Here is a 16,706-nt window from a genome sequence, read left to right as displayed (position 1 = left end):
TGGAAATAGAAAGTTGAGCGTGGGTGAGAGAGAGTGGCGAGTGCAGGTGCAGAGCGGGTGCTACAGTGAGCAGAGGAAGTGAGCGTTGGAGCACCAAACATGCTTCCGACTGCAGTACAGCAGGGGAACCCAGAGGGAGGAGTTCAAGAGAGGCCATTTTGCAAAGGTAAGGGACAATTCAAATGGCTGACAGCGCAAGGGTGACATCCAGTGGAGAAAAGAGGTATAAGCCACTGAAGGAACAGGTAGAACAATTAAAGAAAGCCATTAGAACAGTGGTTCTTAATCTTGTTGGAGGTACCGAACCCCACCAGTTTCATATGCGCATTCACTGAACCCCTCTTTAGTGAAAAATAAAATGTCTTTTTTTTTTTTCTTTCAAATTTAAGACATAGATATGTTTTTTACTGGTGCACAAAATGAGCCATGCATGTCACGTCAGAGGCTCTGCCGAACCCCTGAGACCAACTCACCGAAACACTAGGGTTGTGTAAAGCTCTTTGGGGTCCTTAGGGACTAGTAAAAGCACTATACAAATACAGGCCATTTACCATTTAGACGCTCAGGAAGACCAGTGGCGGTCGTTGGAAAAGTACATACTGACCGGGATGCCCTGGCGAAAATAAAAGAAAGGGTGAAGGAAGTAGAGGAGAGAATACTGCAGGAAGACTTAGAGGAATTTGGGGAGGACCTTAAGATGTTGGTCGTAAAAGGACGAAAACCACGTGTAGCATTGAGATATGAGTATGAAGGGACCACAGTGAGGTCTTATGCTTACCTGGGTCTCAGAAGGCTTTGCTCTGAAAGGATTTTGGACTTCTTTAAGTTGCTTGAAGACGTTTCACCTCTCATCCGAGAAGCTTCTTCAGTTCTAAGGTCAAATGGTGGGGAGTCCCAGATTTAAACCTAGTGGAAGCATCCCCCCAAAGAGGGACAAAAGGACCTCCTGATGACACTCTAATCACCTGAGCCAAGGTGTGAAAATGGGTGTGGGTCCCAATCAGCCAGGGTTTTGACCTTAGAACTGAAGAAGCTTCTCGGATGAGAGGTGAAAGGTCTTCAAGCAACTTAAAGAAGTCCAGACGCTTTGACAGAAGAGACAATTGATTTTTTAAAAGAACTGAAGTCTGAGCATTGCCGAGGTAAAGATTACGGAAGTGGACATCGACATAGAAGACGGCTGGCGGCTCTCTATGCCCATGCTAATGGGACCAACTGGAGGACCAGTTTACCAGCCCTATAACATCAGAAAGCTGGGGGCACTGGTTAAGCAACTACGCCCTATCACAGAGGGAGGAGCTGCATGGCTGAGAAAGTTACAAAACCTAAGAACTGGAAGAGTTGGCCCTAGGGGATTTTCGAGCAGTAGGTGGGCAATCTATGAGAGGAGGAGGCCTTGCAGATGTCAAAGAGCTGCAGGAACTACGTGTGCAGCAAATGACACGCCCTATCAAAGGGTGCAGAATTCTCTCGCTAACGCTGTACGTAACAAGTACCCTACCTCAAACACTGGTACTACACCTAAAATAGCCCAGAACACACATACACCAAGGGAATTCATAGAACGGGCAAAGGAGCAGTGGATCACTCAGACAGGAGAGCACCCTGGACAGGAGGGAGAAGATAGAGTATGGTTCTGCGCCGCAGTGTTGGCAGGTCTGCCGGAAAAAGTGGTTACCGATTTAGAAAAGAATCCAGATTTTGCAGTCGCGGATTCCGCAAAATGGGAGAGACATGTAATACATCGGCTTCAGCTGGAGCAGGATGAGGCGTGCAAAAAGAAAAGGGAGATGGAGGACCCCAAATCCAGGCGCAGCACCTGTGACTCAGCACCTAGTGGCTAACTGGAGCTGGGGGGGGCAGTACTGACAGGACCCACAGACACCAGACAACATGGGAATGGCAGATCCTATATTGTCAATGACCATGGAAGGCACAGAAATGACCTTCCTGGTGGACACTGGAGCAAGTTACTCAACACTGAGAGCAAGACCAAGCAGTGCAACACTCTCCAATCACATGGTGAGTGTGATGGGTTTCTCTGGGGTTCCAATGACTCTGCCAGTAACCGATCCAGAAAACAGACGTTGAAGGCTACAATGTAGCTTGCCATCACCAGTGTGTGAATGTGTGCGTGAATGGGTGGATGACTGGATGTGTAAAGCGCTTTGGGGTCCTTAGGGACTAGTAAAGCGCTATACAAATACAGGCCATTTACCATTTACCATTTACTTCCTGTTGGCGACGCACCTCCGCCGCCTGCTCCCGCTGGGTGGTCCCTATTTCGACCACCATCTGGGCCATCTCCTCCCTTCCCTGGCTCCATTAAGGACCCGCCGTGCCGCCGCCTGGGTTTCGGAACCAATGTGGTGTGAATAAGGCACGGCGGGTCCGGGGATCATACAATTGAGCCATTTTATTCAATATTTGTCACACCACAACACACTACCAACCCCTGAGTCCCTGTGTTTTTAATTGGGCAGGCATAATTAAGGATGCCGTGCAGGTGCGTCCACCCTCCCTGCACGGCACCGCAGGCCACGCCCCACCACATGTACTTATTAATGTCAGCATCAGATTGAATCCATTAGAGATGAGACATCCTGCACAACATGCAGCTGGGGTAGCAAAGATCATACAGAAAACAGCACATATAGTGAGAGAACATTCATTGAGTGTACTGACCACACACAGTGTAGTGGCATATGTTAAATCACAAGCATTCACTATGACACCATTGACACAGCAGAGACTGAGTAGTGTTAGATGCTCCAAATCTGACATTCACACATGAAAGGATCAATATGGCAGATTTAATGTGGTCAGGGGAACCCCATGACTGTGCCAAGAGAGCAGAAGCTGAAGAAAAGATCAGAGAAGACCTGAAGGCGGAACCCATCCCTGAGGCTGAAGACAGATGGATGTTGTCATTGAGATGAGGAAGGGCTGAAAGCAGGCTACGCCGTAGTCTACAGAAACGGAACTGAATTTGAGGTCAAAGAGGCCAGGAAAATTGAAGGGCAGCAGTTGGCCCAAAGGGCAGAAGTAATTGCATTAATCTCCTAGGACCTGGCGTCCACATATGTGGACATCACATTTTGGGTCATTTAGACCAAAATACTAAATTTTGCTCTACAAGGGCCTGATATCCACTTACGAGGACATTATCCTGCTACTGTTCTATCAACATTTTAAATGAATATCCTCATATGTGGCTCTTATTTTTCTTAAAAACAAAAAAATGTAAAAAGAAAATTCTGGTAATTCTTCGTTTTTACATTCATTGGACCCCAATATGCCCAAATATCAAAGAGAACTAAAAAATGCATTCCATTAAAGAGTTCGGGTCTTAGGAGGTTAAGCCCAGCCTTGAGACTCGCCAAAGAAAAGAGAGTCAACATTTACACAGATTCAGCAAATCAGAAAGCGGATGAAGCCGCAAAGGAGGCTGCAGGATATAAAGGATGAAGGCAGATGGTGCAAGTAAGTGTGGAGGAGGAGGAACCAGGAGTCAACACGATGGAGGAGGCCAGAAAGGCACAGGAGGAGGCATCCCCAGAGGAAAAGAGGGTGTGGCAGAATCGGGGAGCCTGGAAAGAAGGTAGTTTGTGGAGAGGACCCAGTGGGCAACCTGTGCTGACCGCAAAGATGGCAAACATAAGATCACCACAGCACACAGTCTTGGTCATGTGGGTGTGGCTCAGATGGAGAGACATCGGTGTCACTGTTGGCACCCATTTATGAAAGACATGATTAAAGAGAAAGCCAGGACATGTCTGATTCGTGGGATACACAATCCAAAGCCGGTGATAAAACCGGAAGCGGGTAAGTTTCCCATTCCAGAGAGACCAGGAGAAGAGATTGTCATCAACTTCACCGACGTGGGTCCAGGAGGAGTCAGGTATTTGTTGGTATGTGTAGTTGCTCTGACCAGCTGGCCAGAGGCATGGGAGACCAAAAGGGAAGATGCCAAAAGTGGGATTAAGTGTTTGATCAACACTACATCCCCAGACATGGGTTTCCCAAAAGAATTTTGTCAGATAATGGGACCCGTTTTAAAAACAAAGATCTGGCAGAAGTAGAACGGATGCTGGGGGTGCAACATAAGTTTGGGACAGTGTATCATCCTCAGTCCCAAGGAAAAGTAGAGAGAATGAACCTAAATTTGAAAAACAAATTGGCCAAAATTTTTGCACAGACGGGGCTAAATTGGGTTGCAGCCCTGCCCATTGCATTAATGATCATAACATGTTCTGTTAACCAATCCACAGATTTCACACCGTACGAGCTGCTGACAGGAAGACAGTTTCCAGCGCCCTGGACAGCTGTCCCAGTCCCCCGAGTAACAGAACTCATGCAGAATACTGGAAAGAACTAAAAGCTCTTGTCTCAAGTTTCACACAACAGGTTGCAGCAGACGTGGGCACTGTGGACAGGTCCGTGCCAGATGCAAAATTGGTGTGGCTGAAGGTCATCGAGAGGAAGTTTGGTGGAGAAAAGCTCATCTCCACCCGACAGGTGTCAAGAGAAAAGAGGCAGAATAAATCCTCTTACCTGTGCAACGGCCGACCAGTAGTCTACCTGGAAGGCCGAAGAAAGAAGAGGAGGATCGCAGAGAATCGCCCGACCGGAAGAGAGGTATGACAACAAGGGGGAAGCTTAATAGACAGGGGCTCCAATCTAAAGCTAAGGGAGAGTATGAGATGTTCCCACATGGGGTTCTGGGGTGGTTGGAAAGTAATTGGGGTGTTTTAATATGTTTGTTTATTTTTTGGCAGACAGGTTAATTGCCCAGGCACGGAGATCCATCCACTCCAGAGTCCAAATTGACCACATCACCAAACAGATCCAGTGATACCGGTGTCAGGTAAACGGGATGAGTGTCTCAGCACATATGGGGGAATAGAGGTGGACTACGTTAACAGGTCCACAACTTCATTTACATTTGACCTGTGCGATGTCTTTGACTGTAAGGGAGCAAACAGTAGCTGGAGAGGGAATGATGTGTGGGTGTGTTGGGACTACGCGGTAAGTACACATTGTGAATGGGGGAGGCAACCTTTTGACAGCTGGTGTCGGAACTGGAATCAGGTAAGAGGATACACTGGGAAAAATTGGGTGGCGCCTTAACAGGGGCAAAGTAATGAACTAAAGCTTCAGAGGGATTATAGTCCGATCCAGAATCCACTGACCCTGTCTATGGGAAATTGGTGGCGTAAAAAACCCATATATCTAGATGTAGGGGTCGAGACTGCAGGGATAGATCCAAAGGGGTTAATAAAAGTCAATTGCATTAAGGAAGTTAAGTCAAAAGAGCCTAAAGTAAATGGTAATGGGACATCACTGATAAAACACGATCGCCAATCAGATGGAAAAGTAGTTGTAGTCGACTACACCCGGCTGAAACCACAGGATTTAATTGAGCATGCCACAGGATTCAGTGACAGCAATCTCTGGCTGGATTTGGTGGCCCAAAATGCTAGGGAACAGCACATAGATGATTGTGTCGCTTGTGCCACAGCTAGACCTTGGTTGTTCACTGAGCCCGTTCACTGAGTACATTTGGAGTACTCTTTGAATTCGGACAGTCTTTGTCGTGTCGCTGTGACATCATTGGCTCCAAATAAGGCATTTGAGGCATCCTTCCCCTGAATTTGGACACAGCCATCCTTCAAATTCGGGATAAAAGTAAGACGCATTTGTCGCCACATTTTAAGTACTCTTTGAATTTGGACAGCGTTCGTTGTGTCGCTGTCACGTCATTACCTCCAAATACAGCATTTGAAGCATCCTTCCCCTGGATTTGGACACAGCTCATGTCTACAAACAACATAGTGACTACCTGGAACCCTATATGTAGGACCACTGACCTATTACAAGATTGTAGACACCTGTGACGCTAATTAGTCACATTCTTTTCAGTCTTTACTAGGGGTACCATCGTTTTTGTCTAGGCCGGTTCCATGCATTTTTTAAAAAAAAATTCCATTGAAGCATGGTTGAAAAGCAATGTCCAACTTTCATTGGTTAACATTCATAGAATATTTATGGATTATTAATTTTGTCAGAATAAAGTTATTTCTTTGACCATTGTGAGTTTTTCTGTCTTTGACTGAAGGATACCAACAATTTTGTCCACGTGTTTACTTGTTATTGTAGGCTTTTTTCAGAGCACCTACATTATCAAGAGTTGTACACAGCAAACAAGCAACATGCAATAAATGCTAATTTGCTAAGCTATGATATGATAAAACTATCAATTTAGTACTTCGGTAATTATAGTACTGGAGTACTAAACAAAGTTTAAGCATTTGTTAAACAAATATCTTCACAATCACACAAGCAAACAATAGCATGAGGTGCATTAAACTCTGTTGGAAACTAAAAACTCATCCACAACCCGTAGGTCTTAAATAAACAGTGACACAAGACGTGACTCAACCCAAAACAGAGAGACCAGCACTATGGCCTAATGGGTTACAATTGATTCATTTGCACCTAGTTCAGTCTGTTACTGCCCCCTCGTTTCCAGGCTTGGAAAGATCATGTCCTGCTTTACATCAGAACAAAAGTCAACTTATAATATGGATCTTGGCAATAAAGTAAAAGAATGTAAATTGTAATATAATCAAAATGGAAATACAGCAAGCAAGAAACGTTTATTGTTTGTTGAATATATCCCATACAGATGTAATGTAATGATTAAAAGCTGTCCATCCAGTGTAGATTTTGATAAAAGTGTCTGTGGGTGTCCTGATTTCTGCAATTTTTATTCCATCTATGAATAACTAAGGCAAATGCTGATACTAATGGGGACCCTGAACAAAAAAAAAAAAAAAAAAAGTGAATGATTGCTGACCTTTGGGCGGCTGCAGCAGCCTGGATTCCCTGAACAGATGTCTGTTCAGAACAGGGAAGATCATTTTCTTCTTTAGCTCATTGATCACCTCCTCCAGACCTGCAATATCCCTCCATGTGATCTGCACAAATGAAGAAATCTGGATGAATATTGCCTGCTAGTGGTGATGCATTAAAATAAACCCCACATTTCCCGTTTGTGTCAGTACTGGATGCTGTCAGTTCTCTGTTGTTTATATTTACAGCTTCAGTTTAAACAACCCTTAACATAAAGTGGCATTACCTTCATGGTCTGCGGGTCAATCCGGTGAGCATTAATGCGCTGTTCATACACCGAGAGTTTAAATTTTTTAGCTTTATTCTGACCTGTCCTCATTCTCTGAAAAACACAAAAGCAGAAACAAATCAAAAACTCAGTTTGTGCTCTATGTCAGAGTCATGTTGTCCTCATAAGTAGGAAACCATTTTTTAAAATAAAACATATAGGATGAAATATGTATGTATATGCCATGATCTGGATGTGTAGTCGTCCAGGTCATGACAAGGAGCCTAGAAAGAAAAGTAACTGGTCTTCCAGTTGCTCTTCTTTCCAAGCTCCTCAGAATACAGGATGAAAGTTAAAATATGACCAAAGAAAAGACAAAATTATAGTAGGTAATAAGCAATGAGCTACTCCAGGATGGCTGAACCTCTCACCCCATCTCTAAGGGAGAGGTCAGCCACCCTTTGGAGAAGTTCATTGCTGCTGCTTGTTTCTGCAATCTGGTTCTTCTGGCCACTATCCAAAGCTCGACATCATAGGTGAAGGTAGGGACTAGGGGTGGAGCCGAACTCGAATACGGCATTCGGAAAGACACAAATAACGTGTCTTTTACAAATACTTATTTCAAACAAATACTTTAAAAAAATATTTGTATTTGGAACAAGAAAAACTTCATATCAAAAAGCTGAGTTTCCATATGAGACCACAGTGCATGCACGGATGAGTGAGTGAGTGACGTGTGGAACAGGTGACTGACACAGGCTGCTCCACACAGCAACAGAGATGGCTCGGCTGAGCGATGAAAGACTGAACTGTGTCGCTATTTTTGTTGAATAGATTTTTTTTGTACCTTAACTGGGTTCCGAAGGCAGTTTATAACTTTCGTGGAGATCGGGAGATTAATCAATTATGCTGCATTATTGATGTCTGCAGTCAGATGCTCTCATGTTCACTTTGTTTATGTAGCTCTGTTAGCTCGGTAACTTAGGCTGTTGACAGAGTAACGTTAAAGTTTGGTTAAAAAGGTTAAAATATTGCTTGTGTAGTTGTGTCGAAGTGTATGCACTTGTGGGAGTTATATGGTATATTTAAGTTACTCTGTCTTTTGCAGACAGCAAGATATAGGCTATTGGCTATTTAGCCTTAGAATAGCTTCCCATTGTCCAGTCACACAGCCATTAACTTATTTTGTAACAAGAGTTTCAGCTAAATATATATTCTTAGTCCTTATTTTCTGTTTTTATTGTTTTATAGAGGCCAGAGTTGTAATGTGTAGCAAAGGTCACAGAGTACTGAGAGGAGACTCTGCACGCTTTGTGCAGAGAACAGGAAGTGGTGCAGACAGAAAGTGAAACTAGGCAGAGTGCACTGCAGAGTTGTTTTGATCGAAACTATGTGTGTATGTTCCCACCAAAGACCAGACTGCTCAGACTGCAGTGCATGCTCTTTGGGCTCACGTGATTCAGACCTTCGGTTGCCCGACCAGGCTACACTCAGATAGAGGTGGTAGTTTTGAGTCTGCCCTGATGTACCAGATGTGTAAGTGCTATGGCATTACAAAAAGCAAGACCACCCCATACCATCCGGCTGGAAATGGTGGGGTTGAGAGGATGAACCAGACATTGCTGCACATGCTTCGGTCCCTAGAGTCAGAGAGACAACAGAGGTGGCCAGAATATCTCCCAGAGCTCTTACAAGCATACAATAATACTGTCCATAGTGCCACAGGGTATGCGCCGTCGTACCTGATGTTTGGGCGGCATTTGAGACAGCCGGTGGATTTAAACCTAGGTGTTGAGCGGGAATCCCCATGCCACGACCTGGGAGGGTGGGTTAAGGACCATCACCAGAAATTATCTTTTGCCTATGAGATGGCTAGGAAGAAGATGAGGGCAGCAGCCACAATAAAAAAAGAGGGCTTATGGCCGAAGTGCGCGGGCCCTGCCATTGGTGCCAGGCAAGAGAGTTTGGATAAGGGACAGGAATAGGTAGGGACAAGGCAAGTTGCACCCAGGTTAGAGCTCAGAGCCGTATGTGGTAGTGGAAGAGGTTGGCAATACAGGTACTACACCTGTATTGTAAAGGGTGCAGCCGGAGAAAGGGGGGAGGGGGGGAGAGAGAAGGTCCTCCATTGGAATGCACTAAAGTTGTGCATTACCCCCGCAGCGGACTACCACCCAGAGGGGCAGGGGGCCAGCCTTGAGGGAGAGATGCTAGTTGAGCCTCCATTTTATGGTTTTGTGCCCAGTGTTCTAGCCTGGCAGCCGGGAGAGTTGTCAGAGGTGCAGCGCTCGACGAGGCCCAATTTTGGTCAGCCACCCGCCCGTTACAGGTCGCTTGACTAAGGTGACAGGGACTGTCACAGGTAAAATGCGGGGGGATGTCACACAGTGGAAAATTGTGTTCTTATATTTTATTTTGGATTACACTGTGTGTTGGTGCATAGTGTCGATTTTAGTTGCATGATTTTATTATAATATTGCTATTGCATGTTTGTTTATTGATATTCCTACTGCATGATTTTATTCCCATATTTATAGTGTGTGTTTGGTGTTGTTGTATAGTATTCTTTTTATTCCACTGTGGATTAAGCGGACAATTGTAGGCACCTGTGAGGTGGGGGTGTTCCCCGAGGTGGCCTATCAGCCGCCAAACTGACTTAAGGGAGATAGTGAGCACAAAGACGGGAAGAGAGACACACGAAAAGTGAGGAGCAGGAAACAAAACGTGTGCAAGCCAGCATATGAAAAGAAGGACCTCCGGCCTGCCTGGGGGGCGCCACGAGACATTCGGCGATTGGCCAGCATAACCCGGCGATCCAGTCCCGACGGACAGAATAGCAACAGTGGGAGGCGACGCGTGAAATCCACAGCAGGGCAGGGGGACGCCTCTGCCTGCATCTGTGAGTATCGCTTTCCCACTGTTGGGCTCTAGGCGTAGCTTTGCCGGGGGAGGGTAACAGCGGCTGCGCTGACAACGTTGCTGGCCCGTGTCTGTTGTTTCAGGGCGGGGCTGCAAGGGAGGCCGGGTGCGGAGAGTGGCTGGACTGCACGGTCGCGCGCCGTCAAGCGGAGATAGGAGCCTCCTCCCTGGTCTGCTGCTGGCGAGTTTTCCCATCCCGGAAGAGGAGTTCCTGTCCTGTCTCTTCCAGCTAAGGAACATTTGCCCGCATGTGTGTGTGTGGCTGGACTGTGGGAATATAGGACTCTGGGGGGGAAGTTTTTACCATACAAAAAAAGCATTCATTTAGTTTTGGTTTTTTTTAGTGTATAGTTATTCCTGCTGGCAGGGCTTTTAGCAGGTTGTGAACATTATTTTTATTGTATAGCGGGGATTTTAGCTTGTGTTTGGGGCTCTGACTGTGTTTTATCCTGAAAATAAATGGTGTGTTTAAAGCCGGCTTAGCTTCTATGCTCCGAGCGCTGACCCACTCACTCCCTTTCCGCTTGTATGTATACAGACGTGGTGGTGAAGATTTAGGTCAGACAGTTTAGCAGCTACATAATTTTGGCGTTTGTCGACAGGATACAAGTTTGGAGAGCAGTGTTCAGCACCTGGAGTGCAGATATGGAGATGATGATGCCAGTGTATCCGGGTGCCCCTTGGGTACCAAAATATAAGGGTCCTGAAGCAGATGTTTCATGTGGAGACTGGAAATAACAAATACAAGGTTTATTGAATGCTCAAGAAATAGCTGAGGCCTGGAAAGTAGAAATTTTAATTGGGGCTTTAAGCGGTGAGGCAAAGCGTCAAGTAAGCGTGTTAGAAGAAAAAGATAGAGACCAGATTAGGAAAATATTCGCATATCTAGATTCTCTATATGATAGGTGTCAAACTCTAGCCCACAGGCCAAATTTGGCCCGCAGCCTAATTACATTTGGCCCGCCAAGCCATACCAAATTACTATTAGAGCTAGCCTACTGGTATTATACAGCTAATATATATATTGTTTAGTATTAAGCTTTGCTTATTCCATATTCAGTTTTTCAGCAAAACTTGTTTGAGTCCATAAGAAAAGATTCATTCTCATATCTGGAGGAAGATTTTTTTTTCAATAAATATTAATGTTAGCCCGCAACTTTGTTCCAGTTTTGAATTTTGGCCCACTGTGTATTTGAGTTTGACACCCCTGCTCTATATGGTGACAATACCTCCCTAGCGGTTCTGAGGTCGCAGTTTTTTAGCTGTATACAAAAACCAAATGAGTCGGTAAAATCTTTTACCTTAAGGTTAAAGGTTGAGGGAATTGCACTGCAGGCTACAACAGCGCAATCCAAATCAAGCACCTACTGAAAAGTGTTTACAGGAACAGATGCTATTGGGCCTGCGGGAGGGCCCGTTGTCAGAAACCCTGCGAGCCTACGTACGTCACCATCCAGAAGAGGATTTTGCAACAGTCCATCGGGAGGCGTTGCTCCTAGAGGAGGAACAGTTGGGACACCAGGGATTGCAAACTACGTGCTTGGCAGTGGGTGAGTCCAGGTGTGTTAAGCCACGTTACGAACCAGACTGGAAACAGACATTTAAAAAATAAATTATGGAGGATGTCAAGGGTCAAATGTGAGATCTTGTCAAAGATGTTGTTAATGAGATTAAACCGCTCTTGCCACAGCAAAGCCCAGCCGGCTCAGCTTTTAATAAATCAAGGTTTAAGCCAAAGCGTTCTGGGTATGCTGATAACTGGACCCGAGAGGGAGAACCCATTTGCCATCGTTGTAAACAAACTGGGCATATTGCCAGATTCTGTCCGAGCACACTAGACCAGCAACCACCTTTAAACTAATAAACCCCACTGCTGAGGCCCAGGCGGTGGGGACAAGGGACATGTCAAACAATCAGGGGGCCAGTACAGCTTTTGTGGGAGAATGTCCACTTATTGAGGTCTGTATGGGAGGAGTTAAAATGACTGGATTATTAGACAGAGGCTCTCAGGTTACACTGGTGCAACAGCAGGTAATGGATCTCCATTTCCCTGAAGTGAATAAAACTGATACGCCCCTGTTGTTCGCCTTAAAGGCCGCCAATGGACTTGAGATATCATACTCAGGCTATGCGATTATGGATTTTAAGGTAGAAGGGGTGGAGATACCAGGAAAAGGGGTTGTGGTTGTGAGAAATGACTGTTCCACGCACCCTTTAATTATTGGTATGAATGTTATTAGTGCATGCTGGAATGATGTTTTTGCCAAAGGCAAGTCTGCTTTTTACCCTCAAAAGCTGAAGTCCCGCAGAGCATGGAAAGAGGTGTTTGCTGTCTGTCAACAGACTGCTACCACCAAGACTGATGGCTTTCTAGGCTATGATCGACCTGCTAGCCGCAGAGGAGTCAAGGTGCCCCCAAACTGTGAAGTGATGGTCTGGGGCCGGACGTGTAACGGTAAGGTTGGGATGGAATGCATGGCACTAGTGGAAGCCTTACCTGATGCTGGACCCTGGGGGGTAGCCCGAACCCTGTCAGTAGTCAAAGGAGGGAGGCTCCCTATCCGGGTCTGTAACCCTAATCCATACGAAGTGACTATAGGACGCTACCAGAAAATGGGCCAGTTGTACCAGGTGGAGGAGTCGGATGTGGAGGGGGACAGTGATCTTAGCCTGACAATGGGATCCGATGGTGTGATCGAGGTGGGCGTAGTTGAAGCAGCTGGGCCCGAAGAGCCTGCCATCCCTGAAGAGGAGGTGAGTCAACTGATTAACGGCATAGACTTGACCCCCCAGCAGAAGGCCGAGCTCCAGACCCTGCTGCAGAGGTGGCGAAAGGTGTTTGCTGTGAATGAGGAGGATTACGGAAGAACTGATTTGGTCCAACACCAGATCCACACAGGTGATGCACCACCCATTAAACAAAAATATTGCCCCCTACCACCATTGATGTACAAGGAGATTGAGATATGAAAGTGAAAGTATAGCACCCGGGGGGGGGGAGTTTTTACCATACAAAAAAAGCATTCATTTAGTTTTGTTTTTTTTTAGTGTATAGTTATTCCTGCTGGCAGGGCTTTTAGCAGGTTGTGAACATTATTTTTATTGTATAGCGGGGATTTTAGCTTGTATTTGGGGCTCTGACTGTGTTTTATCCTGAAAATAAATGGTGTGTTTAAAGCCGGCTTAGCTTCTGTGCTCCGAGCGCTGACACACTCACTCCCTTTCCGCTTGTATGTATACAGACGTGGTGGTGAAGATTTAGGTCCACCAGTTTAGCAGCTACATGTGACTGTGGGTGACGTATAGCCGAACTATATATACACACATTCAGCTTGTAATGCTTTAGACCTGTTGATGCTTGCTAGCGTCTGCAGCTCTCCTTTTCCGGAAATGTAAAATAAAGATGAATAGAATAGAATAGAATAATCCTTTAATTGTCCCACAAGGGGAATTTTGGTTGTAACAGCAGCCAAAAAGACACATATACAAAGAAACAGTACACAGGACACAGAACAAAAACATACACAAATTTTCTTACATATTTACATTAAGGACAATGGTTACTATATACAGAGTACTGTACAATTATTAAATTAAATAAAAATAACTACAGATAAGAGTCAAACCAGGTTGTAGTGCGAATCGGTTAATTAACTTATTGCAGTTACAGTGCTGATGTAAACATCTATGTTTGTTGGGAGCAGTTATGATTGTACAGTCTGACAGTTGCAGGGAGGAGGGACCTCCGGAAATGCTCCTTCATGCATCTAGGATGCAGCAGTCTCTCACTGAAGGAGCTCTGCAGTTCAGCAACATTTACATGCATGGGGCGGGAGACTCTGTCCATCAGAGATGTTATTTTGGCCAGAGTCCTTCTGTCTCCCACCACCTGCACTGGGTCCAGGGTGCATCCCAGAACAGAGCTGGCCTTCCTGTTGAGTTTATCCAACCTCTTCCTCTCAGCTGCCGATAAACTGCTGCTCCAACATACCACACTGTAAAAAATGACAGATGCCACCACAGAGTCATATAAGGTCTTTAAAAGGTCTCCCTGTATTTCAAATGACCTTGGCCGCCTCAGCAGGTAGAGTCTGCTCTGACCCTTCCTGTAAAGAGCATCAGTGTTGTGGCTCCAGTCCAGTTTATTATTCAGGTGAACACCCAGGTACCTATAAGAGTCCACTATCTCAATGTCCACTCCCTGGATGTTCACTGGTGTCAGTTTGGTGGGTCTGAGTCTCCGGAAGTCCCCCACCAGCTCCCTGGTTTTCCCGGCATTGATCAGCAGGTGGTTCTGCTGACACCAGTCTACAAAGTCCAGAGTCCACTGTCTGTACTCTGAGTTGTCCTCACCTGTGATGAAGCTGACTATGGCAGAGTCGTCAGAGAACTTCTTTAGGTGGCAGCATGGGGAGTTGATGGAGAAGTCTGCAGTGTAGAGGGTGAAGAGGAACGGTTCCAGCACAGTTCCCTGTGGGGCCCCCATACTGCAGACCAGCATGTCAGAGACACAGCCCTGTGACCTCACATACTGCGGACGTTCTGTAAAGTAGTCTAGTATCCACTGGGACATGTGGTGGTCCACTCCACCACATAGCTCCAGCTTGTCTCTCAGAAGTTGTGGCTGGATGGTGTGGAAAGCACTGGAGAAATCAAAGAACATGATCCTCACAGTGCTTCCAGGCTTCTCCAGGTGAGTCAGAGCTCGGTGCAGGAGGTGGATGATGGCGTCCTCCACCCCAATGCCAGGCTGGTAAGCAAACTGCAGCGGATCCAATGAAGACCTCACCTGGGGGCGCAGATGGTTTAGAACCAACCTCTCGAGGGTCTTCATCAGATGCGATGTCAGGGCTACCGGCCGGTAGCTGCTGAGGTCCTTGGGATGGGAGGTCTTTGGTACTGGTACCACACAGGATGTCTTCCACAGCTGTGGTACTTTCCCCAGTGACAGGCTCAGGTTGAACAGATATCCTTGGATGCCACACAGTTCATCTGCGCAGCATCTCAGGAGCCTGGAGCTGACGCCATCTGGACCTGCAGCCTTCCGCACCTTGATCTTGCGAAGCTCATTCCTCACTTGAAGTGCTGAGATAGAAAGAGTGGATTTTGGGGGAGGGGGGTGTATGTTACGTTTATGTTTTACGGCTGAGAGGACAAATTTGGTCTATGGTGGGATCTGAAATGAGGTGAACAGAGGACCGGTCTAAAAAGATTTAAAGGTAAGTACCACCTGTTAAAAAAAGAGCAAAGTGTGCATATTGGATGAATTCTAAATTATCTGTTCACCAAATTAATGATATTCCACGTTAAATTGGCTCAGTAGTGGTGAAATTAAACTAAATTATAAAATCGGTGTAGTAGATTTTCTGGTGACATGTCCATGGTGATTTTGGGGTACTTTTTGACAAATAAAAACTAAAGTCTGGGGAAATATTTGATGAAAGTTTATTGCTGTTAATGTTGGGGTGAATTTTAAACTTAATGTGTTTTGTGTGTAATGTTAACTGTGTTGTGTCAGCCAAGTGAAAAGAGATTAGAGTAGGTAATTGTTCATTTGTTTAAGGGATTTAAGTCCCTATTGATTAGAGGGCTGGGCCCGAGCATCAGGTAAAAAACTGGCGGTTAGAGTCCCCAGTGGTGCTTATAAATTTATTTAAATTAATTTAGGACTGGAGTGGGACTCCTAGGAGTGCAGTGTTCAGAGGGCGGCACCTCCTCTTCGTCGCGGACACGTGGCGAAGTCAGGCGGCATCCGGTCAGCTCGGATGGTTCCCACGCTGATTTGAATGAAGAGGCCGTGCTTCGGGTGTGATAACCTTAATGCAGGGCTGCAGGTAAAGCTTCAGGCGAGAGACGCCGGTAAAGTAAAGCTTCCGGTCAAGCCGTGGGCAGGGGAAACACTTTTAAATTAATATAGGACTTAGGAATCTGTCCCCTGTCCGGGACAGAAACAGGTTATTTGATTAGCAAAGTTGGACCTGGGAACATAGGCTTTTAAATGTGTCAAAATTGTGTAGGATAAACTGGTACCAGCATAGGATTATGTAAAGTGTGTCATGGAAGTGGAAATAATATATCTTGGCATTTGGTCTCTGAGTGGAGTGGAGACAGAAAAACAACCCTCAAGTTTCCTGTTTGAATGTATGAGAGAAGTTTCCACTGAGAGAAACATATCTGTGACTGTGTGAGAAGAATTGCTCGGTAAAACATACAATAGCAGGCACAGGATAATTAAATAAAGTCTATGACCATGTGCAGTAGTGCAGACCTGGAGAAGAAATTTATAATTTAGTGATGATACATTGCCATAAATAGGGATGGGTATCGTTTAGGTTTTATCCGATTCCGGTGCCAAATCGGTACTTTTGAAACGGTGCAGGTGCTTAAACGGTGCTCAAACCGGTGCTTAAAGAATGGAGAACACAAACTTTGTCCAAAAACCTCTCATGTTCAGCTGTTTTTTTGTAAAAAGATAACAATGTTAGCCTTTTCTGCAGCTATGGGGCATATATGGTATCATTCTTGGCTAGAAGCAGTGCTTAAACAATGGAAAAAACACAAACTTTGTCCAAAAACCTCTCATGTGCTCATAGATTGTAAAGAAGGTCAAAAGCTCATTAGACAGAGGTTATAATGTGAGCACAAAGTAATGAAGAGTAATGGG

The 16,706-nt window shown here is 45.5% G+C and overlaps 1 protein-coding gene across 4 annotated transcripts in view; it reads right to left on the bottom strand.

Moving 5' to 3' along the window:
• LOC146521500 (outer mitochondrial transmembrane helix translocase-like) overlaps nt 1–16,706 on the bottom strand; it is a 92,029-nt gene that overhangs the window by 37,595 nt on the left and 37,728 nt on the right. For all 4 annotated transcript variants that reach the window (XM_085155129.1, XM_085155130.1, XM_085155132.1 and 1 more), the window contains 2 exons: nt 7,142–7,237; nt 6,860–6,980 (listed from right to left, as the gene is read on the bottom strand). In XM_085155129.1, coding sequence (XP_085011255.1) covers nt 6,860–6,980; nt 7,142–7,237 — 217 coding nt within the window. The remainder of the gene's footprint in view (nt 1–6,859; nt 6,981–7,141; nt 7,238–16,706) is intronic.

Source organism: Neolamprologus multifasciatus, chromosome 3, assembly GCF_963576455.1.
Source record: "Neolamprologus multifasciatus chromosome 3, fNeoMul1.2, whole genome shotgun sequence".
NCBI classification, from domain to species: domain Eukaryota; kingdom Metazoa; phylum Chordata; class Actinopteri; order Cichliformes; family Cichlidae; genus Neolamprologus; species Neolamprologus multifasciatus.
The sequence above is the reverse complement of the archived record's forward strand: the minus strand, read 5'-3'. Positions and strand labels throughout refer to the sequence as shown.